The sequence below is a fragment of the Pararge aegeria genome, chromosome 4 (genome assembly GCF_905163445.1).
Source record: "Pararge aegeria chromosome 4, ilParAegt1.1, whole genome shotgun sequence".
NCBI classification, from domain to species: Eukaryota; Metazoa; Arthropoda; class Insecta; order Lepidoptera; family Nymphalidae; genus Pararge; species Pararge aegeria.
Window position 1 is genome coordinate 20,076,705 of NC_053183.1, and position 27,834 is coordinate 20,104,538.

Genomic DNA, 27,834 nt, shown 5'->3' on the forward strand with positions numbered 1-27,834 from the left:
GTTGCGATACAGTTTATACTACTGCAACAGTTATCGTGGCACCATGTTTATTGTGTCAATTCGGTACCCTTACCAATATTCTGAGTAAATGAATAAATGAAATGAATAAATTCTCGCCTGAAAATTTAAATGATTACTTAAATTGAAGCAGCGGCGGTTTTAGCGGTTATAGCCAAGTAGGTAAGGCGTCGGCTTTCCTTTCGTGGAGACAGAGTTCGAACACATAGTAGTGAGATGATGGCGATAATTACTACATAAATTTGTAATCTTAGTACTATAGTTACGAGGGTTCCAAACGCTCCTAAAATGAAGTCAACGACAAACTTAGTCGGGGGCTCTTTTTGTTTGTAATTTAAAAGTATCTAAGAAACAACCTAGTTGCTTTTTATCGTTTACATCATCAAAAGGATGAACAATAATAAGAATTTTCTATAAGCTTACGTTTAATACAAACTTTGACTTTTTAAGAGACTTCTCGAAACCGATAGTTTAATAAAATTCATTTAATTTATTTAAAGGTATTGAATTTAAAAAGCGGTGATAGCCTAGTGGGTCTGGCTTTGACATTTGACAGAGTTCTAGCCCCGGCACGCATCACTAACTTTTCAGAGTTATGTGCGTTTTCATTTAAACAATTTTTTATTTTTATTTTTTTTAGACTTCACACGCCGTTGAGAACGTCATGCAGAAAATGCAGGTTTCCTGCATACCTTTGCAAGGTATGACGGCCGAATGGCGCAGTGGGCAGCGACCCTGCTTTCTGAGTCCAAGGCCGTGGGTTCGATTCCCACAACTGGAAAATGTTTGTGTGATGAGCATAAGTGTTTTTCAGTGTCTGGGTGTTTATATGTATTTTCTAATTATTTATGTATATATAATTCATAAAAATATTTATTTATTTATTTATTTAACTCTTTATTTGTACACCACAATGAAGTTAGGAAAATAAAAAAACAAAAGAAATACAAAGACAGAAGTAGAATACAAAAGGCGGCCTTATCGCTAAGTAGCTTAAGTAGCTATATTCTTCAGTCATCTTAGTAATCATGTCACAAGCTACGCTTATTTTGTGGCTAGATGGCGATGTGTGTATTGTCGTAGTATATTTATTTATTTATTTATTTATAGACTGGTATTTTAACACTCGAGCATAGTTTACCAAATTTAAAAATTAATGAAAAAAATTTGGCGTGCTTTTTTCATCGTTACAACTTTATTTTTTACTCTGCAAAGCAACAGTTTGTTTCAAACTCCGCTCTTTATTAATACTGTAATGTTAACTTGAGTATGACGTAGATGCAGCGCTATATTCCCCGTTAGCCAGCGTGACGTCATAGTTGACCGACTTTGCCTGAATTCGATTAAATTTCTCGCTATAAATAACTTGCATCAGGAAGGACGAGTTATATGGCGTAATGGTATTTAGCATACTGTGACAAGTTAGTTTATTATTAAATTATGTTTATTACTCTACTTTGATTCGTGGTTTGATATGAGGATTCATGGTACATAGATGTATCAAGTGTACTCGAATAATTACGTATGCAAAACTTTTTGAATCAAACTTGAACTCGAGTTCTACTGCTCCAATTTTACATGTTTTTTGGAGAAACTTGTTTCGTAGACCTATGTACCCTAGCACATTAGCCCAATAGTTAAAGTCAGATTCAAAGCCAAATGTACCTTTACTATCTGTGCGCTGCGAAGTTTCGCACGAATAGGTCGTTTATTTTAGGACGTGAAGGAGCGACGATTTTTCCCATAAATATCCGATTTTTCCAAGATCAGAAGTAGCCTACGTTACTCCTTACCGCCTCTCTCCGCCTTTTCAACCAACTTTCAACATTCTCGCTATGTTAGAAGATGAAGTGAAGGATATCAAATAAACCAACTAACAAATAAACAAACTTTGGCATTTATAACATAAGTACAGATTCAACAACAAATACAAAGCACTTTTGAAACGTACATACACAATTTTTACAAGTCATTGAGATGATATAATATGAACTACGAGGGTTCTAAACGGACCCTCATCTAAGAAGAAGCCAACAAGAAAATAAGACGGGTGTTTTATTTGGTACCGCCATCTCACTTTTAATGCATGAATGAATGAATATATTTTAAACTGTATATTTTAACATCACATGTTTAATTGAAATGAAGTAAGGGAGTGACCACGTGACTCCTGTCACTTTATTATGTACGTGTTGCTTAGCGTAAGTACTATGCGCGTGTCGGTCTGTTATCTGCAATAGGGTTGCTATAAGTAAACACTTTTGAATTATTTTGTATGGAAAAATAAATACGCTTCTTTTGATTTAATATTTTTATAGGGTGATTCCTTATTAATTATACTCATGCACCCTGGAACAGTATTTCGTAATTCTGCTACACGTTGTATACAAACATTTTCGTTTTATCACACTACTGGTATTTAAAATGGCTTTGAACGGTAACCCGTACACCGCCGCATATGTTTTTAAATTTCACCTCCAACATTTTGGAGCCAAAAACGCTTAGCCATCTTTCACGGTGTTACGTTACCGATGATAAACAGTGCATATATTTAGCGTACCAGGAGACAGGGCCGACCGAGTGTGAATAATACATGGCCCCGGTATGACCCGGATAATGCATAATCTCCTTCGCTGGAAAATTGTTTGAGCTTCTGATCTTGTTTTGCTAAAATAAAATCCCGTTCAAAATATTTAAAGGGTTATTTTTGCTTAAAATTCTGCAGTTGCTTTTATGTGTTTTGATACGCAAGTATTGCTCGCTGTATGTCCAACAAGTTTTGCTCAAGCCTACTGTTAGTCAGACATCCAACAACTATAGCACTCTGAGCTTGTTTCTTAGCTTTGATGTGTGAGACAGACATATCCTACAGAGTTATACAACGTGTAACCGAATTACGAAATCATGTTGAAGGATTTATAAGTATATTTCATAAGAAATCACCCTGTAAAAGTGAAAGCATATTTATTTTTCCATACAAACGAATTCAAAATATTATAAGTGTTTATTTATGACAATCCTATTGAAGATAAAAGACCGACACGCGCTTAGTACCTACGCTACGCGACGCGTACCTAATGAAGTGGCAGGAGTCACACGATTTTAATTTCGCATGTGATGTTAGGGCTGTATCTGAGATCGTTCAGTAAAAACTATGGCAGCGGTTTACTTAAAAATTAATAGGTATCCAGTTAAAAGATAAATCCTGTGAAGTATTATTTCCATTCTCACTTACACGTTGTATGCTTAGTTTGAATGCAGACAGGCTCGACAAAGTATGACACTACATGACCCCAGTATAACCCGAATAACGCATAACCCCCTTCGCTATATAATTTCTTGAGCTTTTGAACTGGTTTTGCTAAAATAAAATCCCAAAATACTTGAAGATATTTTTTAGTTAAAAACACTGTTCCTTAACTCTTTGCCATAATGCTTTGAGTGACAGGAGGTAGGGTCAAAATTCAACTACGGTTATCAATTTTTAGATATATTAGCACAAAAGGCTGCAGTAATATTAACATGTGCGTTGCGCTAAGCTTTTTTTGGTAAATATATTATATCCAATTAATTTGGATTACGTTTGAGACGTTGGTACGCTACGTGAGGAAAACTAAACGAGAATACATAAAATGGGGCGTTTTTTTATATATAGACTGTACTTATATTGATTGTTTTGTCAATGTAAACTTTATAATGTTTTTTTATTTTTGTATAATCTATATAGCTATGAGATAGGGCTGAGTGCGTAAGAAAAATTTCCTAAAAAAACTTAAACAGTGAATTTTCTTCTATAAAAATTACTGTGACGTGTAAGTGCCATGACATATATTTTAATCACTCTATATTCCTGACTAGTTTTAGTGACACAAAGTCAAAGACAAATATTTTTTTATTCAAATAGGCACATTGGCGGCTCTTTTGGTGCGTACATTACATGTAAAATATTACATGAGTTGATGGCAATAACTAAATTCGTAAACTTAAAAGTAAAGCTTCGAGGATTCCAAACGCGCCCTGGTCTAGGAAGAAGCCCACAACAAATTTAGCCGGGTGTATTTTTACCACCTCTTGTCGGGTAAACGCCAAACAAAAAATACATGCGTGGAACGTGTATTGTTCTTAATTACGACGTTCTTGTTGGTGATTCGATAGGTTTTTTTTTTAGTATATTACCCTGCTATACCTTACCCTGATTTAGGTCCGGTAAGACGTCATGCTGGTCGGGACCAAAACCGCGGACCAAAAATGAGAATCAAGTTTATTCGAAACTCAAAATATTTCCATGGTTATTTGTGAACTAACGACATTGGGTTGCATCTCATATCATTATAACTAACAAGTTATTGAACAAATTTCGTTGTATTTTTCCTTCAATAACGTTGTATTATCTACTCAAATGCTACGTTTGCATTGCTACGAATAACGCTACGACGTAGTAAGGTTTTAATATTAATATTTAAAACATTTGTAAAAATCGAATTCGAACTACTTTTTTTGCATACAGCTATTAACTGAATTGAATTACATTATTTGGTTATAAAAAATTTATTAATATGAAATAAACCCAAATTATAACAACCATGCGTATTCCTGCCTCAAGCAGCATTGTTGCAATGATCCATTGTAAAAGGTGTGGATGCCGATGTAATTACTGGCGCATGAGGCTTATCACCTAAGTCTCAGGTTTATGGTCAAAGAGCGGCACGTTGCGGGGCGTGTTCCGTGCATGCCCTCCGAAGTGTTTCTCTTTTTATTCGATGGTTTTCCACATACCTTCAGGCGGGCCATTTGTTTGTCCGTCAATAATAACTATAAAAAGAACGCAATTGTCCGCAAAGCGCAACAAAACGTTCGTCATAGCAGCATTTTACTCAAGTCAAAAAACAAAAATTCCTGTTGTGATAATGACATAATGACATTACAATTTCAAACGATTGAAGTCCACTGCTGGACATAGGTCTTTTGTAGGGCGTTCCAAAATCCACGGTCCTGGGCCGCTTTTTTCCAGCGGCTTCCAGCGACTCGTTTGATGTCGTCTGTCCACCTCGTTGCGTTTACCATTGCGGAGTAGCCATTCAAGCACGTGGGGACCCAGACATCTATCCGTATTCTGAGCTTTGTGCCCCGCTCATTGCCACTTCAGCTGCCTGGTGGGAGGTTTTGGCCGTGGCTAATTACTATCCTATCCACACAGACCTGCCGCTAAGCGATTTAGTGTAACGGTGCTATGTCGCGTAGAAATCGATTAGGGGTATGACGGCCATCTTCCTAATAGGTTAGCACGCTACCATCTTAGACTGCATCATCAGTTACCACCAGGTGAGATTGCAATCAAGGGCTAACTTTTAGTGGAATAAAAAACCAGCTTCGGGACTCGTTAAACTGTGTCGAAAATAATAACAATAATGATAAAACAAGAAATAAAGATGAATATAACGATCATGTAATATAGGAGCCTGGTAACTGAGCCAGGACATAAATGTTGTAGCAATGTCATAAAGTCTGTTAAAATTGTAAACCTTCTGGCGGGAGTTGAGTAAAAATTACAGCCGAAAACATTTCTGTTTACAATTCAAACGGCAGCAAAACATAAAGTTAAATAAAACATCCGCAAACATGCCCCGCCGTTCAACATCACTCGCGGCGATCTCCTCTTGACAGTTTTATGTAATTCCAAATTCCACGTTTACGTTTCGGGGTCGCAACCCGGAAACAAAACCTACGTACATCGGTCTGAGAGGCAGTGGAATATTTAGAGATTTTACTTAAAATATATATATATTTTTTTATAATTTCACTACAAGTTAGCCCTTTACAGCAATCTCATCTGGTGGTAAGCGATGTCTCAGATGGTAGCAGGCTAACCTGTTAGGGAGTTTGGTAGTCATACCTTTAATTGGTTTCCACGCGACATCACACCGGAACACTAAATCGCTGAGTGGCACGTCTTTTTCGTAGGGTGGTAACTAACCACGGCCAAAGCCTCCCACCAGACCAGACCAGAGAAAATTCAGTAATTACAAATTCCAAAATTGATGCTGCCGAGAATCGAACCTGGGACCTGCTCCAGAAGTTCTTTCAAATACATAATTCATTTATTTCAACCAGACCTTGGTACTTTTTTAAAGTCCAATTTGTCCATTTATAGTGACTCTTGACAGACTCTACCGATAAGAAGCCAACCAAAAATATAACAGTCGTGTTGTTGTTTCCCTACATCAACCTTTAACAATTAAACAATAATTATTCTAAATTATAGTGCAGCTTTCAAACAATCTTATCACTTGTACAATAGCATCGATAAGTAAACTGTAATGTATTATTAGTGAAATGACTCGGTTTCGATTCCCGGACAATTTGGTAAGAGTTTTCCCTGGTCTGGTGTGATGGCTTGTTTTTACTTTGCCTGCAAAGCCGTGGCCACAAGCGTTCATGTACCATGACAAGGAGTATGGGTTCATTACAGCGCTATAAACCTCACAAATTAGCCCGCTACCATGTAACATTTCATCATTACTTACTACCAGGTAAGATTGCAGTCAAGAGCTAAATTGTAGATATTTAAAAATAAAAAGATGATGACTGGATAAAATGGCAAGCAAATTATGAAATTGCTTTATTCAGTACTTTTGAGAGTCTTCCCATTAGCTCTTTGGCTACATGGGCACGGGTCTCGAAAGCAGTTTGTCATGAAAATGGGTCAAAACGTAATGGTTGAAACGTTTTAGAAATGCAAAGGAGATGAATAACCAAAAGCCAAAATATTTTTAATACCTTTTTTGGGGGTCGACCTTTCTATTCTCGTGCTACGGTTTTGGGTCAGCCTGAAAAGTTAAAGATTTTTATTTTTATATGAAAAATTTAAGCCTAAAATTTCGTGGTTTGACTGCACGGTTATTCTTTTTACGGCATTTAAATGCTTTAAAACATAATAGAGATGCAATTACAAGAGTTTTGCAGAACTGTTTAGTTCTCATCTGTAATCGGTATAACGATTGTGAAATTATGACGTATATGCTACTACAAATCACGAATTTGATTGCTATGCTTCTCATACAATAAATATAACATCTGAACGTTTACTTCGATCACTGAAGCGCTTTGGCAGTTTATGTAATTCTTCGTAATCAGGTGTGCGGTCTGTTTTTCAAAGTTGAATGTACTGGATTCTATTTAATATTATAACAGCTCTGGTCTACATTCTTGTGAATAAATTATTATTATTATATTATGCATAAGTTTGAATCCTATTGGGTTTTTCTATAAAATATTTTTTATTACCAGCCTTGAGTCAGGAAGTTCACGGTGCTTCAGGTTAAGTTAACCTGTTGGTCCCAGTTTTTATCATTCTTTTCTTTCATCTTTTAATTTATTTACAAGAATGTAGGTACACAGAGTTTTTATAATATTAAATAGAATCCAGTTCATTCTACCAGTTGGTGTATGAATATTTATCAAAAATGTTACAGTAATGAGATTAAATTAGGAAGTACTCAAGAAATTATTATAATTCAATAGATAAATAATTTAATTTTTATTTATTTAGCAATAATTCCTGTAAGCGCTTTCTGAAAATATTAAAACATAGAAACTTTGGACCAACTAGGCGATGAAAGTGCTTACTCACAACTATTTACAATTCGGAAAGTGCAGAGTATCCATGCAAATTAGTCGGCTAGTCGGCGCAATGTTTGGAGAAGCAACTGGACTGGTGACTGACTTTGTTGCTCCGAATGTAGCCTTTACTTGCCCACCTTGCCTCTGAGGCACGTTAAGCTAACTGTAACGGTCTTAATCAGAACGCCACTAAAACTTGTCAACCGGAGATGAAGCAAAACAATCATGTCTGTATAATAGAGCCGTTATAAGGTTATTACGGTAAATTACACCCGGCTAAGATTGTTCTAAATAAACATTAAAAAAAAAAAATTAATTGATTTTAATTTTATTTTTTTCTTTTCTTGAGTCTTTCTTGTATTATTTTTAAGTTTGTGCAATAAAGTATTCTAAATAAATAAATAAAAACCAAATATTTTGAGCAGGCGTTGGAAATTAATTTTTCTAATTCTAAAAAAAACACTTGAAATATAAGCTTAGATGGTCCCATTACAACATATTTCATAAGCAGTTTATTATGAAAGTAGGTCAAAACAGTGGCTGGTGGCTTTCACTTTTCTGTAACATTTCAAATGTTACAGAAAATGTAAGAGATAAGCCCTCTTTTCATAACTATAATATTTTTAAACCTACTTTAAGTTCACAGTGTTTTTTTGTATGGTGACCTAGTAAATGTTAAACTATAGAATATTTCAATTGATAATATTTATATTAAAAGACACCCTAGATCAAATGTGAATAACGCAGCGCGGTGGCAGTAAATACAACTTTTGAAAATGAATTATTTTTCTAATTTTAAAATTAAAACAATATTACATTCTTTTATGCAATAAAGTTATTTAAATCACGTAAATAAAAAATAATATATACGACAAAGTGTCATTAAAGGTTTTGAATTTATATGATAAATCCGTGATCCGATAAATTCAAGTCTTCTTTGTCTTTATACTCTTCTCGACACTCGCGGTATGAGGAGGCTCTTACTACGGGTGTCGTACGAGGCGACTAAGAAAATATAATGGAGAACGGACTGCGTCCTCTCCTAGTACCTACCCGTCGATCACCTACCCGTCGTGAGCGTAGAGATTATGGGCAAACCCTCCCGTTGGGAGTGATCTTTAGTCCAGCAATAGACGGTTATAAGCTTTTGAATATTATTATTAATAATAAGACTCAACAGAACACGTAGACCATAATGAAAATCGTTTTATTTTTATTTTGCATGGATACAGGTTTGAGGGCGTTTATTAATTGTTAGTTGAGGTTGTTTAAATCGGCAACAGAAATCTATTCCGTAGAAATTTGAAATCTCGAGTGATCAAAAACAGTCCACTGGAAGACGTACGGACAAGGGAGAGTCCCGTTGGCCCCCTTCGGGCCCCGGAACTCTAAAAATCAATGGGTCTGAAAAACGTCAATGAACTCCCCGATAAGCAATACCATTAATTCAACTGCTTTAAGATTTCCGTTTTGTTCCAGATAACCCGGTAAATGGTCCGACGGAGGCTACACCCAAGGCAAAATGGTCAACTTATAGCATCAAGTATACTCTGTACCACATACCTCGACCGTTGGCGCTGGAGGCGGAAAGATGTTAATGCTGATTATACTCCACTTCATAACACTTCCCGCACTGACTTCGAGGATCGTACGAGGTGATAGCACAATGGAAGATAAAAATATGCCTTTAATAAGCTCAAGAGTTGTCCGGACTAAATACGGTGATATTAGAGGTTTTATAGTCACACCTGAATCCAGATTCCTGGAACCAGTAGAAGTATTTCGTGGTATTCCTTACGCCTCACCTCCAGTTGGGACACTGAGGTTTATGCCCCCAGTATCTGGGGCACAGTGGTCAGGGGTCAAGATAGCGGAGGAGTTCAGTCCAGTCTGCCCACAAGTTTTGCCCGATATAAGAAACGAGACTGCAGTTTTGAAGCGAATATCGAAAGGGAGGTTAGAATATCTGAAGAGGATATTGCCTTTTTTGACAAATCAATCAGAAGATTGCCTCTATTTGAATATCTACGCGCCCGCTCAAGGTAAAACTTAATCATTTTAAAGATTTTTATAATTAAAGTATTTTACAAGATCCTAAATAGATTATTGATCAACTGACTACAGAAAGATATATGTAAGTTTAGCTGTCTGATTTTTAATGAATATTTTTTTATATTTGACCTCCGAAGTGTGTATTTTCTATACGCACGTTTCTCTCAGATAACATGAGATGGTAAAGGTTTGAATTTTTTAATTGTTTATTGCAAAGCTGGAATTACTTTATGTTGCTTGATTCAATCTTATTGTTATTATTAATAATGAAACAGGGTGAGTGGGATCTACCAAATGTAAAATAATTTAAATATTGTTAATTAAAAAAAAGTGAAAGGAGTCAGATATATATTTTTATATGTATATTCTAAGTATTTATGTATATTATTCATAAAAATATTCATCAGTCATCTTAGTACCCATAACACAAGCATCGCTTACTTTGGGGCTAGGTGGCGATGTGTGTATTGTCGTAGTATATTTATTTATTTATTTATTTATTTATATACCGCGAGTTATTAATGCAGTAAAAATTCTATAGACGGGCGGTTTTTGTAGAATCTCTGGTCATGACCATTTTTCAAAGACGAAGACTTTACGTTTTACTACTGGTACACTTCGGAAATCCATTCGTAACGGAAAACACTACTAGATATTTAGGGATTCTCAAATTCAACATAGTTATCCGTCGGTATTTGAGTTTTATTCAGAAGAGAGTATACAGTCCCACGTATATTTGCCCTACGATAACAATGTGAAAAGTCAATAGCCCTTAGATAAGGATTATCTTTTGATCCAGATTTCACGAGAACCGTACTATCATGACTATAACGAATACTGAAGACACATCGAACTGTTCTAACAGGTATGTGTTAGAACCGCAGTTTAACAACCGAACAGTACGCAATGAGCCCGACATTAATAACAGTTTCTTCTCTCTTTTTCGTCGTGGCTTCATAACTTAGAGCTGGGACCGTCTATGCCAGCTTTACTTATTAAGGTTCGCAAGGCGGCACGATTTTGAAGCTTTTCTAAACAAGTCTTAGATATACGCGCGAGTGAATTAAAAAAAATGCTTTCGATCCAAAGGTAATCTTCCTTTGCTTTTCTTTTGAAAAATCAGTGATCGCATTAATTTCACTTATTATTGCGGTAGATGTTCCGATTTCTCCAGATATTTTCGAGACGTTTTACTGTTACTTGAGTTATTTGTGCCCTTCTCTTAAAACCCTCTTTTTCAAAGTTTCCGGTGTCAGTTATTACCCCAGGTAAACATATCACAGAACTACGAGTTTAACAATTTATTAATTTTTAATTTATTCTGTTAAGAGATGAAAGCCGGCAGCTAACAAACAACCTTGTCATTAAAAAAATATGGGTTGTATAGTAACCTCGCTGTAATAAATGCGTTATGATACATACTTTAAATGTATGCATTGGTAGGTTTAAAACAACCTTAGGAATCATTTTATAAAAGAATAAACTCAATTCCATAGTGAGTCACTTAGTCTATTTGGAATAAATTGATTGTTCTTATCAATTATTCTTTAGTGAAGACTAGCTTTTGTCACCCGAATAGGAACTATTTTATATCATTAAACTTATCAAATTTTAAATTAAGCTTGAAAAATTTTTATTCACGAAGGACCTATGGAGCGATCTTACATATTTGTTTTTATTATTTTGACATGATCGTGACAACTACATTTATTTACGTAAAACTAAAACAAGGAGGTTTCCAAACGCACCCTGGTCTAAAAGGTAGTCCACAACAAACTAAGCCAGTTATTTTATATTATCACCATCACATAGGCTAGTAAATAAATAATTAGCTATGAAGTGCAAGCAAATAAAGCCAATCTTTTTTATCGATTGCGATATCCTTAATATTATAATAGGATTTTTTTATAAGCTTCGCAAAGGGATTCACGCGATCTGCAATATGAGATAATGTATGATTGCTAAGCTGTGTAATACAAACAACCATAAAGGTAACAAAGAGGACCAAAAAATTTCGCTTAGCTCTCCGCGTCGATATTACGAAATGCTACGAAAAAGGTTTTTTTTGTATTTTGCCCGGTTTCGTTGGCTTTTGTTACAGCGTGTTACGATGCACGTTTGCCGTGAATTTTTTTGGGATTGGTTCAAGAAATAAATGTATGGCGGAAAATAATGCAAGATTCAGTAGAGTAACTTTGTAACCGGAGTTAGTTTAGTTTGCCCAAGCTAGATAAAAACGAAACCTCTTTCGTTTTACGAATCTAATTAAAATTTTATTAGTCTTGACCGCTAGTTTTAAAAAAATAAAGCGTCAGCGTCCTTTATAATTTGTAAATTTTCAATAAACAAACAAGTAAAAAGTATGTTAAGGATTTAACCTCTACATAAAGGCAAAATTTAATTATAAATGCATTGTGAATGAGAGTTTGTTGGCTTCCAACCGCAGGACCGATCATCTTGAACTTTTGCATATACATTGTCAGGGTCACAGAAAAATACATTGGTAGCTTTTTTTTCAGAAAAAAATGTTGTTCTCGTGGTTTAATAACTTTTAAACAGGACGTTGGAGTTGAGTATAAGAATTAAGGAAATTATAAATTACGCCATACAGATTCTTCGGCTTTTCGCGGAGTATACCAGATTATGCTTAATTCTCATAACATATCATGAAATTCACAGTTTAAAGTAAAGAAGTAAAGAAGAAGTAAAAAAACGCCAAGTTTCTAAAGTCTTCGAGATCTTATCATAACTTTTCATAAAGCTGAAAGAGCTAAAATTTTCCTAGCACTAGACATTAGGTAGATACATAAAAAAAAAAAATGTGCAAAGTAACGCCTGCTTCTATCCAATATAAGAAATCCGCGCCTCTTCTTTGACTTAAAAATATCAGAAAGGCTTTACTAAAAATTTTGGGAATTTTAAGACAAAAAATAGATGCTTTTCATGAACACTCCAATATTATGTCTAGACATGGTATTGCTTTAGAGGGCACGATATTTGATATTTAATCTATGAGGAATAAATTCTTACTTATATCCAAATGCGAAAATGTGTTTGTTTGTTGGCCAGTTATTGCTTTATGCCCTAAGCAACGATTCAATTTGATTTTGCGAGTTAGCTGTAGGGACGAAGAGTAATCCAGGGTAATTTTATGCCAGAAAAACAAACGATTCTCACGGGATTTGTAAAAACCATAATAAACGCTGACGAAGCGAAGTAAAAAATAAAACATGGAATGGAAGTTGAAAAAGTAATGAGTTTATCACGAAAGTAATGCGTCTTCATCATTTGTCACAACATCTAATTAGGTGTCCACAGATCGTGAGGAAACATCCATTCGTATTTAATTCCCCAAATGTCCGGAACACTTTACTCCCTACCAAAAATCACCCTTCCGCTATAAGAATTGGTGCTATTTGCAACATATTTAAAAGTAGCAGCCCACAGGGTCAGATGGAAAATATATGACAGTGGTGCCAATATTGTTGTCCATAAATCAATAAGAAAAATAAGCACCAATTATATACTCTCACAATTACGATTTCAAACAAAAACATACGCAAACTATCTAAGAAAACGTAAAACGATTGTTTTACTATCTAAAACTTGAACCAATTGTGGAAAGAAAAGCATACTGTCTGAGGGAATCCTGTTGTACAATAATTTACCTGAGGCAATCGTTAACACTAAAAGTTTACCTCTCCTTTATAAAACGATTTGTATTATCGCTCACTAACATTTTCTTACACCACCTGCAAATTTTTTTACTTTTAAATGATATGGTACATTTGTAACGCACTTTGATATATTGTATTATTAAATTTTCAAATATTATTGTATTCTCGATGTAAGTGAACTATTGAGCTCTTTTTAAGAAATAAATGTATTTAAACCAAAATCTCTTACTTCTTCTCATAGATTAAAACTATTTAGAGCTTATTCTTCTGTGCTGCTTCAATCACATGCAGTGATTGTAACACTACTAAATTATATTTAAATGTATAAATGTTTAATCTCACTGTGTATACATTTCAATTTATAAATTCTTATACTAATAAAATTTTATTTAAAATTTAGCCGATCGGCATAACTCTTTTTTTTTATATGAAATACGAGTATCGTCTCTTATGCGTGTTGCTTGACAATGTTCACACGTCGTACAAATGTAATTTCCTTCCAAGGCCCTAATTCCCTGCGAAAATTCGCTCGTCGAATGATTTCGCCCTTTCCAATTACAAACCATCACTTGTGCATTTAGAATATTTTCACATGTAATCGCGGTACACGTTCGTTTTCGTCTTGCGTTTTCGAGAACATGACATAAATTATGAATTTGTCCGTTAAAAATATTTCCGATGGAAGCTGGATGATTCCCATACACGCATCTTCATCAATATCAACCAATTATCAGCCTACTATGGAACATAATTGATAACTCTCAAGGTCGCAAGTTCCCTCACGATGTTTTCCTTTGCTATTAAAGCAAGTGATATTTAATTGCGTAAATTAAAAACGCACATACAAAAAGAGTTAGAGATGCGTGCCGGGAATCAAACTTAGTCTCCCTATCCACTAGGCTATCATTGTATCGGTATTGTGATTCTGTATCAGAACAAACATACACACACACAAAACAACACGCAAACACACGCGCACATACGCACACACATTGTATCAGAATTCATGAAGTCAAGTATCCGAGCATTTTGCAGCTTTACGGGATTGAGTTTAAAATGTTATAACAGTGAACCTTCCGATATTCAGATCAGGCAAATTTCAGAAGCAAATGATGCGGGTGTAAAATCCAGCAAATAGTTGGTATTTTACTGGCTCAAGTAATAAATGTAGAGTGCTAGATAGGTTCGTCATGAATCCTTCGTTAGAACAGGAAATTATCATCAAATCGGTTACCAGTTTTTTTTTCACTTCCGTCTGGTAAGTTATGATGCAGTAAGATGTTAGTGGGCTAACCTGTTAGATAGTATAGTAGTTATTATTAACCCAACCCCTGAAGTCTTCATTAATATATAATCTTATTCCTATTATATAAAGCTGAAGAGTTTGTTTTTTAGTTTACTTAAACGCGATTATCTTAGGAACTGGTTTGATTAAAACAATATTTCAGTGTTGCATAGCCCATTTATCGAGGAAGGCTGTAGGCTATATATCATCACGCCGAGACCAAAAGAAGCATAGCACCAATGAAGATTTTTTTATAATCGTTTTTTTTTTCCTTTTGACAGCTTCCGCTACGTGCGCTGCGAAAAAAGTTAAAGTTTCGATAAAATTATGTATGACAAAGTTCTAAAAAAAGTGAATCTTCGAAGGTTCACTTATACGCGCGGGACTTCTAGTATGATCATATTTTGTAAGCTTTTTGTGACAAAGCTCATCTGGGGAAGTATCTCCTTATTCCTGCCGCTAAGCAGCATTGTTGCGATGCTGTGTTTCGGTCTGAAAGGCGAAGTTGCCGTTGTATTTACAGACATAAGGCTTAACACCCATGCCTCAGGTTGAAACCCAAATTGAAAATTTTAGAACATCTTCATTGCAAGCCGTACGAAGAGCTTATAAGCAATGGTTTTCACATTACCATCAAGTAATATAAAAAATGAGCTAGGAAGTTATTCGTCCGGCGTGCCTCAGAGGGATTTCTTTAGCTAGTTACTAATTTTCAAGATCAGATTATACCGTTAGAAACTGAGAAATAAAAATTCTCAGCAGAAAACTCCTAGATCATAAAAAAAAACAATAAAATCGACAGTAAGCATTTATTTTACTCTCAAAATTCCGCACTAAATGAACGGGTATAGAGAACCGTCATAAATTTCAGAAAAATGAATCGACCCGTCTTATATTTTGAAAGCTTGTGGATATAAATTCATTCACCCCTTCCTATAGACCCGTGGCTGAGATAAGGTCCCCGGGTCTTTCCAATTCTAAGCCCCTTTCAAATACAAAAGCCTTTTCTTTTTCGTTATCATAAGAATTTGAATGAAGTCGAGATTTCAAATAGTCGTGAGTATTTTTCGCTTCGTACAGAGAACATGTTGATATTGAAATGGAATTTGATTTCATATATTACAATTCCTTACCTTGAAAGTTGATATATTGTCGTAATGTAAGAGTTTTATTAAAAATACTGACGCTGTCTATGGGTCTCATAAGAAGGCGCAGAGCCACTCAGCGAACGATAAAAATTATGCTCGGAGTATCTCTACGTGATCAAATAAGGAAAGAGGAGTTCCATAGAAGTACTAGATTTACCGACATAGCTCAATGTGTCGCGTAGCTAAAGTGGCAATGGGCGGATCACATAGCTCGGAGAACAGAAGGACGTTGGGATCCCAAGGTGCTAAAATTGTGACCTCGCACCGTTAAAATCAGCGTTGGTAATTGAGTTGGACAAAATACGGCATCAAAGGAATCGCAGAGAGCTGCTAGACCGTGGTATTTGGAGCTCCCTACAAAAAAATTGGTCTTTTAAAAGGAGTTCCAAAAAGTGGAAATCGAATAGTTGACATGATTAAAAATGCACAGTCAGAAGCTAAGGTCAGTAGCTTTTTGAGAGATGGAAGCTCTATCAATTCTTTTTTTTTTTAATATTTCTTTGCCGAAAAGCCCGGTATTATGAAATGTGTGGTGTCCACCCTTATTTAAGCTTAAAAATCTGAACGAAGTAATTTTTAATCTGTTTCTTTCTTATTTTATCTTTATACCTCCACACCAAACATATCTTCCGCAATGAACTATCTACGCACGTGTTGCTCCGACACCTATGAATGCTCAAGTAATGCTGACTTTAAATTTTAATTAGCAAATGTTCAATTTAAAACTCAACGTCTCTTTATGATATCTATCATCTATATTTTAAATAATAAATATATTACGACAATACACACATCGCCATCGAGCCCCAAAATAAGCGTAACTTGTGTTATAGGTACTAAGATGACTGATATACATAATTTTTTTATGAATAATATACATAAATACTTAGAATATACATATAAACACCCAGATATTGAAAAACATTCATGCTCATCACACAAACATTTTCCAGTAGTGGGAATCGAACCCACGGCCTTGGATTCAGAAAGCATTTTATGGAATTATTCAAAGTAAAGCCACGCCTGCTTCCATCCAATATTCTAAATAAATTAGTTCTTGAGCACAGTCTCCGAACTATGTCTTGTAGAACGCCGATATACTTCTTCATTACTGCTTTTTCGTTCCATTTTTGTACCTGGACCGAAAAGTTCCATCGGCTTTGATCAGTTCCAGTGTTTCGAACAATCTAATTCCGCGATACACGGAATTGGAATTGAAAACGGTAATGTTAGAACACAAAGCCGGAGCAAATGTTCCGCTCTAAATTCATATGCTTGATTGAAAAGCTATGATTGATGACAGCAGATGCATTTGAAATAAAAACGGTATTGGATTTGCATGAGCTTTAGACGAACGCTTGCACAAGAGTGTGAATTATTGTTGAACTAACTCTTGGTTACACAATATTCAAAATTTATTAACTAAATTTAGAGTGCAAATAAAATATATCTCGCTACTTTTTGTAATGCATCAAATATTCCTTACATAATTTGATTTCAGTAAAGAATATTTCAGAATATTGTTAAGTGTACAGAATTGACACAATAAACATGGTGTCGTGATAACTGTTACAGTAGTATAAACTGTGTCGTAATAATTAATGCCTACCACAAACAATACAAGCATAGTACTAATAATACAAAAGTAGAACATAGTAAATGCCTATAACAAAAATGAGAGTGAAGTAAGTAAATTAAACAAAAATAAATAAATAATAAATAAATAAATATACTACGACAATACACACACCGCCATCTAGCCCCAAAGTAAGCGTAGCTTGTGTTATGGGTACTAGGATAGCTGATTAATGTTTTTATGAATATAATACACATAAATACTTATAATATACAGATAAACACCCAGACACTGGAAAACATTCATGTTCATCACACAAGCATTTTCCAGTTGTGGGAATCGAACCCACGGCCTTGGACTCAGAAAGCAGGGTCGCTGCCCACTGCGCCAACCGGCCGTCTAAATATACAAAAATAATGATTAAATTTCAAATACAAAAAGCATGCAGCATCTTATTTAGTTTGTGGGTGTGTGTAAGTGTGTGTGTGTGAGTGTGTTCACGTGTGTGTGAGGGTATGTGGTAAAGAAGGTTATTACTTATGATTTATATACAACGTATAACATTATTAGGTAATATATACACTTCAAAGTATAGTTCGCCGTCAAAATGTTGTATTCCTTTATTTATATTTCTTTAGTGGGTCAGCAAGTTCATTGTCTACCATTCAGTAAACCAGTCACTCACATGGATTTAAAATCGAAGCGTAAAATTAATAAAATTGAAAGCATTCATAAAATAACCACTATTCATAGGAATGGATCAAAATAAACTATAGACTCTTGCTTCATATCGATAAATCAATCTAAACGATTAATGGAAAGCGTAGCTTATACGCAGCGTAAAAGAATTAATCCGCGGTTCAATAGTTAAACAGTCTAGCTATTGTACAGTAGGGCAAAAAATCAGTATACTTTCAATGAAAACTAACCCGTCTGACTCTTAAAACCTCGACATTATAGTTCGTTGTTGATATTTGTCATTAACTTATCTAAATAATAACAAGATTTTTTGAGATTTTTTTTAAATTAAATAATTGATAAATATTAAATACATTAATTATCTTATATCTTAGCTAGACAAGTACAATCGCAAAAGTCGTGTGGTTGTAAATTTATAGTTTTATTTACATATCTTTGTATCTTAAAAAATGAGGACTAAAATAGTGTAACAAAACATATACAAACCCAACTGTATGTCACTAAACTGTGACAGTGGTTATGCTCCATAGTTGTTTACATTTGTCCCCAATGGATTTCAACCAATCGTTATTTTTGTTTCTATTCGCTCTCAGTAATTTATGATTGTAATATACTGTTGCAATATATTACCTTTGGGGTGTATTTTTTGTTTACGCGCTGTAAGTTTTTATTGACTTTGGATGTTTTAGGTCAATTTGTAAATAGGTTTGTATATGTGGATCGGATTCTTGCCATTGGCCGACGGATGATCTCTCTTACATAAGGTGATATGAGACACGGGGTTTACTGGTGTCACCGCAGCGTCCTTCCCTGAAACTTACCAGTTCACATACAGAATTAAAAATAATTATTTTGAATTTTGAATTTGGATTTTGCATCGGGAGGCGGCCTTATTGCTGCAAGCGATATCTTGCTGACTATCTTTGAGTTACATAACCTATGTTAAGAGAGCGGGGCATTGCTATAAGTGCACTAATAAATATACATTGTCAAAAAAAAATAAAAAAAATAAAGGTTATCTGGAAGAGATCGCTTTAGTGATAAGACCGCCTTTGCACGCTCTATTTAATTTTTATTTTTTTAAGTTTCATCAGTATTTGTGTTTAATTTATATAAAATGTGTGTGCGCAATAAAGACAAAACAAAACAAACAAATAAATATACTACGACAATACACACATCGCCACCTAGCCCCAAAGTAAGCGTAGCTTGTGTTATGGGCACTAAGATGAATAATGAATATTTTTATGAATTATATATATATAAATACTTAGAAAATACATATGAACACCCAGACAATGAAAAACACTTATGCTCATCACACAAACATTTTCCAGTTGTGGGAATCGAACCCACGGCCTTGGACCGTGAAACAAAAACCTTCAGAAAGCAGCGTCGCTGCCCACTGCGCCAGTCGGCCGTCAATAAATGAACGTTGATAATATATACATATATATATATATTTATATGCATATGTAAACTGTACATATATACAAAAAACATGTAGATCATATCCGAGTTCAAATAAATCATTCAAAGATAGACAATAGTCTTTCAGACGACACTTAAATATAGGAAGAGAATTACTTTGACGGATAACTCCAGACAGATTGTTCCATAGCACGATAACAATAAAATTGGAAAAGTTTAGTTGTTTTACTAAGTGTTTTTTGTTAATACATTTTTATATCATCTGTCCGCTTAGTGCATATTCTGTGCTGCTTATCCTTAATCGGTTTCCAAGCGGCATCGTACTAACACCTTAAATATATTTACGGCACGTCTTTGTCAGTAGGGTTTGTAACGAGCCAAGACAAAAGCCTAACAATTCCGGGCCAGGTAAAATGAAGACAGAAAGAAAACCCAGGTTGCCAAACCCGGGATCGAACTTCGAAGTTTTAAGAACCACTGCGCCAAAAAAATCCAATGTTTCTTATCTTTTTAATGATTACGTACAAACAGACATACATGCTTTTGAATTTGTAAGTAGCATTAAAATCACACACTTCTATCAAGGCAGAAAATCCCCTTATGTAAGAAAAACTGTTTCTTTCTATATACCCCCGTACTTTTCATTTAATCTCATAAAGAGCATTTAACGAAGGCATCAAATTTCTCAATACCGTATCATTCGATTCAAATACGGGGTTCGCGAGACGTAAAAGAAAGAAAAGCTTTGTAAAAGCAACGGCGATGGTTAGGGCTCCGTTACAAGATAAATAATTTTACAATTACGAATGCTAATTTTATTTATACAGACCTAAGGGCGATATTTATTTGATTGGACTCGATTGCTATCGTCTTTTCTCGTCAAATCACAAGTTAATTTGTTACAAACAGCCCTACTTTATAGGCGCTTTTGAAAATTTGTGTGTTTGCAGTGACATAACCACCGATTTTTATTGGTTTCAAATATCAAATCGGTGGAATTTTATGGGTATTAGATCTATAATATTGAAAGGTGGTCCTTGTAACAAATATTAAATCTAAGATAGTTTAAGTCAGTTAAATTTATTTAATACTAGCGTACCCAGCCCGCTTCGCCGGGCTAGATTTTGCTTTATTTTATTCAAACAACAAACTTACATCATTAAATTTTTAATTTAAGTCTCATAATATATTAAATCATTTATTTCTCTCCGTATTCATTCTCTTCTGGAGCGGGTGAAGATCATTATCTACACCCATGTACACCCAACAATAGAATATCATCATAGTAAATAAAAGCTGTATTTGACAGTTTGATTGTTCAAAAATAGGAGTGCTCCGATCGTCACCAAACTTTACAGGTTTACTCGCCAGGTCAATCCCCTGAAAGTTTCAATGAAATCGGCCCAGCCGTTTCGGGGCCTATACGGACCTACCTTACATACCTACACATTTTCTCTTTTATAAATATAGATTTTATTATATATTTATACCCGTGTAAACCGTTGTAAGGAACAATAGAACACTTTGACAATATAATTTTATTGCAGTCAAAATACAACTTAATGAATCTCTTAAAGACGAAGTTTATAAGCTATATGGATAACAACACCATATAGTAATGCCGTGTGGTAACGGCAGATCAGAATACAGCTGTCACCAACTGGCCTCGACCCGTGGGTGGTACGAGCCGACTGAGGGAATATTACAAAGAACGGTCGGGTGCGTCCTCTTACTGTTATCTACTGAGACCACCAACCCCGCCCAGAACGGTGATGGGTAAACCCTTCCATTGGTCCCTTAGTCCAGCTGTGAATTGTTACAGTCTATTGATGATGATGTCCACCAATCCGCACTGAGCTAGTGTAGTGGACTACGGCCTTAAACCATTCTTATTGTGGAAGGAGACCCGTGCCCTGTAGTGGGCCGGTAATGGGTTGCTATTAAGATGATGGTGATGATTGATAATGGTAGTGAACCTATTTGCCATAGCTAGCCATTCGTGGATTATTCTGACTGGCTTTTTGCTGAGCTCCACGATCAGGTCATTAACATACAGGTTGAAGAGCTTAGGTGAGGTTAACCCCCCCTGCCTCACCCCGCACTCCAACCTGTAAGGCTCAGAAAATTCCCTTCCCCACCTGACGCAGTTAAGTTGGTTTGCATACTAAAACCGCATAATATTTAGCACCTCCGATTGCACGCCCGCTCGCTTCATCTTATCCCAAAGGACATCGTATGATACTAAGTCAAAAGCTTTGGAAAGATCAAGGAAGCAGGCGTACACCGGAGTATTTTTGCTGGTGTAGTATTGTACAGTCTGCTTTAGACTTAGTATAGCGGTCTCTGTAGATAACCCAGCTTGAAAACCAAACTGGGCGTCATGAAACTTCAGCGTTTCCGCAAGGTGAATGTCAAGCAGACTATCCAATACCTTTGCGATTATAGGGGTGATCAAATAACTACTGAATGGATTTGATTGCAAATCGTCACATTTATGGCTAATACTTCGGATAACAATAAAAACACGCGCTCTGAGTGTTACGCGTGATAAAAAAAAACAGCTACGTGAGAGGGAGATTCGTGCACTGAGGGTTCCATAACGAGTAACTAAGTGATTATAAACGATCTATATCTTAAATATCTATCTACTCTAAGCATATAATAAATTGTATACTTACCGTATGTGTACATTATGTGAGACGAAATAGATGAAGTAGGCAGTCCTGGGATTTATTATAATGTAGGGCAAAACAAAATTTCATCACGGACGAAGTCGCAGGCAACAGATCGTAAAGAATAATTCAGAAGCTTATTTATAGGAACCCCAAAGTTTTTCCACTCAGAATGAATGGGTTTGGAACTGATTTTACTAGAAGCCTATAGAATGACTTCGGGACGGTACTGACAAAGATCTTGTAGACTATGAAATATTACCATTTTATGTATATCCTAAATTTTTCTTTATGTGTATGTGCCCTTAGAATAGGCAAGGCCGGTCTTATCGCGGCCATGATGGATCGAAGGAAAGGGATGAATCAAGTTCGCGCAGTAAGCACGTTTTAAAAGAAATGGATCGGGGACCATCCATTTAAGTAAACTTAAGAACTTTTTAAGCACAGTTCTTAAGAACTTTTAGAAATATTGTCCGGGATTAGTCTATATAATTTTATAATTTATAAGATTATTCTTATAAGCCGTTACCAAAGGCGCATTTGTTTCGGTTTTTTGTTTTGAATCCTCTGAAACTTTTTCTTTTCCTGAGTTTAACTGAAATACAGTTACACCACGCAGCTCTAACTTTTCTAAGTTGTGTGCGTTTTAATCAATTAAAATATCACTTGCTTCAACGGTGAAGGGAAAAATCGTTAGGAAACCTGCATACCTGAGAGTTTCTCTATAATGTTCTCAAATGTGTGTTTAGCCCACCAATCCGCACTGGGCCAGCGTAGCCCACTACGGCCTTAACCCCTTCTCATTGTGAGAGGAGACCCGTGCCATGTAGTGGGCCAGTAATAGGTTGATATGATGATGATCTTCTTCTCTCTGTCTTCTTGATGCTATTGAATTTGTATTTTTTTTTATTAGTTTGTATTATTTAAAAATATTCTTTGCCTCTGTTGGATGGGTCTCCATAAATTCAAGCAAATTAAGCTTAATTTTCATAATATACTTTGTGTCAAATTCTGTGTAAAATTTCGTCCACATTGGTATTTATCATAATTATACCAGAATCATAATTGCCCGCGGTTTTTTGGTTTTTCATAAATCCTGCGGGGACTGTACATTTTCCCGGGATTCAAAGCAGCCTATGTGTTAATCCAGGGTATAATCTATCTTCACTCTAAAATTCAGTCAAATTGGTTCAGTAGTTTTTGCATGAAATAGTAACAAACATCCATCCATTGATCCATATATCCTAATATTAGTAGGATAACCGGCCCACTACAATGTACTCCTTATTTATATCTGACTGGCGAGTAACTGGCAGGCGAATGCCCCAAGCAAAAAAATATTATACTTAGAATCCATTAACTTAAGTTAATAAATGTTACAAACTAGGAATTTTTAAAACGTGCTCTGATTTCAAAAGAATCCCACAACAAACTCAGCTGGGTATTATGTTTGTTATCATCTCACAATGCCACTTAAAATTCAATACCTAAGCCCATTTTAAGTTTAAGAACGCTTTCCGCATCTACATCTGGGTCAAGGCTGACTCACTTCACTGGATCGATTTTCGCTAGTCTTTTTTTGTTGTTTTAGCGGACTCTGCTGAGAGATAGAATTTAAGACTGATCATTAATTATTCATACCAGTGTTGTAAGTGTGGAAGTGAGTCTGATTATTTCTTTGTTTGTTGTCTAAATTCAGCTCAGCCACTGCACTGTGATTAAGTTTGGCAAATGTAAAGCTTGAATTTAGGAGATAGATTTAGAATACTTTTTATCTCTGGAGCTTAAAAATGATGCAGCTAAGCTGATCTTCACGAATGTAGTTATCGCCATCACTGCTCATTACTGTATACACATTTTGTATGTAATGTACGTGTTAGGAAATAGGGAATTACAGCATTACAACATCATATACTTTATCTATGAAAACCAGGTGATTATATTAAATATATCAACAAACCATAGTTTGTATACTCATTAATAGTATATTGATAGTGTTTTGAAACTAGGATAATGGCCTTTACCAGACTATCAAAGAAAAGTATATGATCTATGCCGGTGACAAGATTGACAAGATGCATTTGCGGGAAAGAAAAGTTAGCATGGATTTCAATTAATCACTTGAGAAGAGGAGATTATGTTAAGATGGTAATAGAATGTTACTAATTGGGAACAGATGATTTATGATTGAAACGATAAACTTAGAAATATTGTTGTGGCGGAACAAGAGTCGCATATACTGGTGATAGAGTTGTTAAAAGTTGTTTGTACTATGGTGGTACGTGATGTTGCGTAAGATATCTCTTATATCCTTAATATCCCTATCCTCTATTTTATACAGACAGAGGTTGCTCTATACAAACAACTTGTTCTAAAAGTCCTGGTGTTATAAGCGATAATGGTAGTTATGTTTGACCTATATTATATGTCTTTTATCAAAGATTTGCAAATTGAGATTATTTGTAAATTTGTAAAAGTATTTATTAAATAATAATTAAACTACATCTTATTATACCGTGAAAAGTAATAGGCTTTTATTCCTCAAAATACGCGAAGCCTATATAAAAAAAAAACAACTCGATAAGTGAAGTATTTCACTCGTTATCGTGACCACAAGATCCGGGATCCGCACACGGGCGTCCAAGACAGGACTTTTTTAAACCATGTTTTAATTAGTTTACATAATAAAAAGAGATTTTAAAATGTCATGAGTGTTAAAAATAGTGTTTTTTCTCAACATTTCTCTATTTATATTCACTTATAAAAGCAATAAAGAATAAAAATAGTGACATTTTAAGTTGGAGAATCACTCGGTGTGCGTTAACTGACAGTAATACCCACCTCAACGCTTCGCTTATCATGCTTGCAAAACTGGTTATTTAAATAAAAATTCACAAGCGCAATTAGTTTAGCAATTTATAAGAAACATGTAGGTACAAAAAAAATTAATTATCTGCGATTACCGACCCGTCTGCTCAGCGTGGTGACTATGGACAGACCTTCCTTTTAGAGAATCCAGCCCAGCAGTGGACTTTTAAAGACTATTGGTGCTTAGCTTAACCATTGATGTCTTGATTGGCGCATTGGACAGCGACCTTGCTCTCTGCGTCCAAGGTTGGAAAATGTTTGTGTGATGAACATGAATGTTTTCAGTGTGTGGGTGTTTATCTGTATTTAATAAGTATTTTATGTATACTATTCATAAAAGTACTCATCTGTCATCTTAGTACCCATAACACAAGCTTCGCTTACTTTGGGGCTAGATGGCGATGTGTGTATTATCGTAGTATATTCATTTTATTTTATTTTATTTGATTTTATTTTATTTTATTTTATTTTATTTTATATGTATTTTATTTTATTTTATTTATTCATTTTATATTTAAAAATGAAACAAAAAACATAAATATAACAAGATCATAAAAATAATTTCACAATAGTTATACCTGCTTGTAACTAGCTAGCTATGTTCTTACACAATCAAGTTAAATTAATTAAAAAATTATTCATTGTTAAGTCAACATGTCCTAAGGATGCTCGTGCGTAGAGACCGAAGATCTGATTGGTGTGGAGTATAAGGATTATAGAAATTATAAATTACACCATACAGATTCTCCTGCTTTTCGCGGAGTATAGCAAATTAAGCTTAATTTTCATAAAATACATGGTGCAATTACAATTCTCACAGAACTGTAGGCAATGGTTAAGAATGTCGTTCAAAGGATCCGCAAATATGTCATAGTGAGGTGACTCCGTCAGCAGTGAATTTAGCTCCGAAAGAGTGGCATGAATGGGAGATCTAACGCGTGACACGAACAAGACGAAACGGCGAAATATTTGCGATTCCGACACCGACATAATTGACAGTTACTACGAGCAGATAAGCTGCACAACTTGCTATTAAGCTCTGGACAGTCTATACTCCCAGTAAGAGTCTTATGTGTGCCTTGTTTCAACTCTAGATTAAAATACAACTGTCGCTACCTCTCCGCTTCACTACACTACACACTACACAGTGTACTTGTTACGACTCTAGATCAACAAAATACAGTTGCTACCTCTCCGCTTCTCTACACTACATACTACACAGTGTAACTGAGAACGGGCAGCGTCTTCTATGCGATCACCACCACCATCTACTGCGATCAGCAACCGGTTTGCGCAGCTTAGTGGTTATGCGCAAACTCTCCTATTCGGAGAGATAGATAGATAGATAAAGTCTTTATTGCACAAATTAAAAGAGATCTTGAGTCCATCAGTGGACTGTTATAGGTTATTGATGAAACATAAGTAAAAGGTTAAATTGAGAAAGAGGACCAGTCCTTGAACTGGGTAAAATACACTAACTGCAAGTTATTTGGCCACCATTAATCAAACTAGGTATAATGGCGCGTGCCAAACGGGTCACGCCGTAACAGCTAAAGTCAATACGACGTACACATAGTTTAACACTGACTCTCTGCGGTAATAAATGACTGTGGTTTACATTTTAACCGGGATAATAACTACCTTGGTTAACTGCGCTGATTTTATGACATTTAGGTGCAGTTGTATGAGTCAAACTTAACTGGTTTTCGGATGAATCACGTTCTTTTTCTAAATTAGAAAGACTAATTAGTTGAAAGCGTTGATATCCCAATGGACTATCACCGCTTTGGAGGACTTTAACTTAACTTTCGAGGCCGAGTTCGAATCACAGCACCTCTGACATTTGTGGGTTATGTGCGTTTTAAGTTATTAAATGTATCACTTGCTTCAACGGTGAAGGAAAACATCGTGAGGAAACCTGCATGCGCCATAATACGTAAGTATAGGCAAGCGTGGTGGACTCGGGCTTTAACCCCTTCTCATTGTGGGAGGAGACCCAGTCCCTGTAGGGATCTGGTACAAGGTTGATAAAATGATGACGATGTTGGTTGGTTTATTGGTTAACAATTTACTTAATTATTCCACTACAAGAGTTGAAGTTATATTAAACATTGAATAAATCAAAAATTTTAAAAACCACTACTTTTAATATTATTATCTACTACTAGTCAAGCGTACATTAGTCTACTTCTCAAGCCCTTTAATTTGACACCAATAATAAGATTAAAAAAAGTAGGACCGATTTTCATCAAACATAGCTAAGAACACTTCCGATTTATTCACCTTTCAAACAAAAAAAGAAGATCAAAATCCTTTCATCCATTCGAGGGCTACGAGGCCTCAGACAGACACACACGCACAGACACGGCAAACATAATACCCCGTAATTATTCTGTCGGGGGTTAAAAAGAGCAAATGAAATAACAACTTCGCCTAGAATTCGAGGGAAAAATAATATTGTATTAATGAAATAAATCAATCTCTTATATAGGGGAAAATAATTCCCCTCACGTGCTAAGAGAGTTTTAGTTTTCCGTTATTCCCAATCATCGGGTATTTCGAGACTGTCAGAACTAATAAATGACGACCAATAAAAGTAAGAGAAAACAACGTTTCTAGAGGCGTCGCGTAGGTAACTTGACACACCACTCTGTGAAACAACTGGACACAAATTGGAAATCAAAAGTTTTGACGACCTTCGTCTTCGCGCAGCGATTAGCGATGCGGTTTTAAGTGGGTCCCGGATTCGATCGCCGAGAGGCTCATATTGCGCCTCTCGGCGATCGAG

At 35.4% G+C, this 27,834-nt stretch overlaps 1 protein-coding gene across 1 annotated transcript in view; it reads left to right on the plus strand.

Annotated features, from left to right (window-relative positions):
- The window catches only part of LOC120637824 (neuroligin-4, Y-linked), a 172,908-nt gene that overhangs the window by 69,610 nt on the left and 75,464 nt on the right, over positions 1-27,834 (plus strand). Inside the window, exon 2 of the mRNA XM_039909851.1 lies at positions 9,118-9,680. Within this exon, the coding sequence (XP_039765785.1) occupies positions 9,230-9,680 (451 nt within the window). The 5' untranslated portion in view covers positions 9,118-9,229. The remainder of the gene's footprint in view (positions 1-9,117; positions 9,681-27,834) is intronic.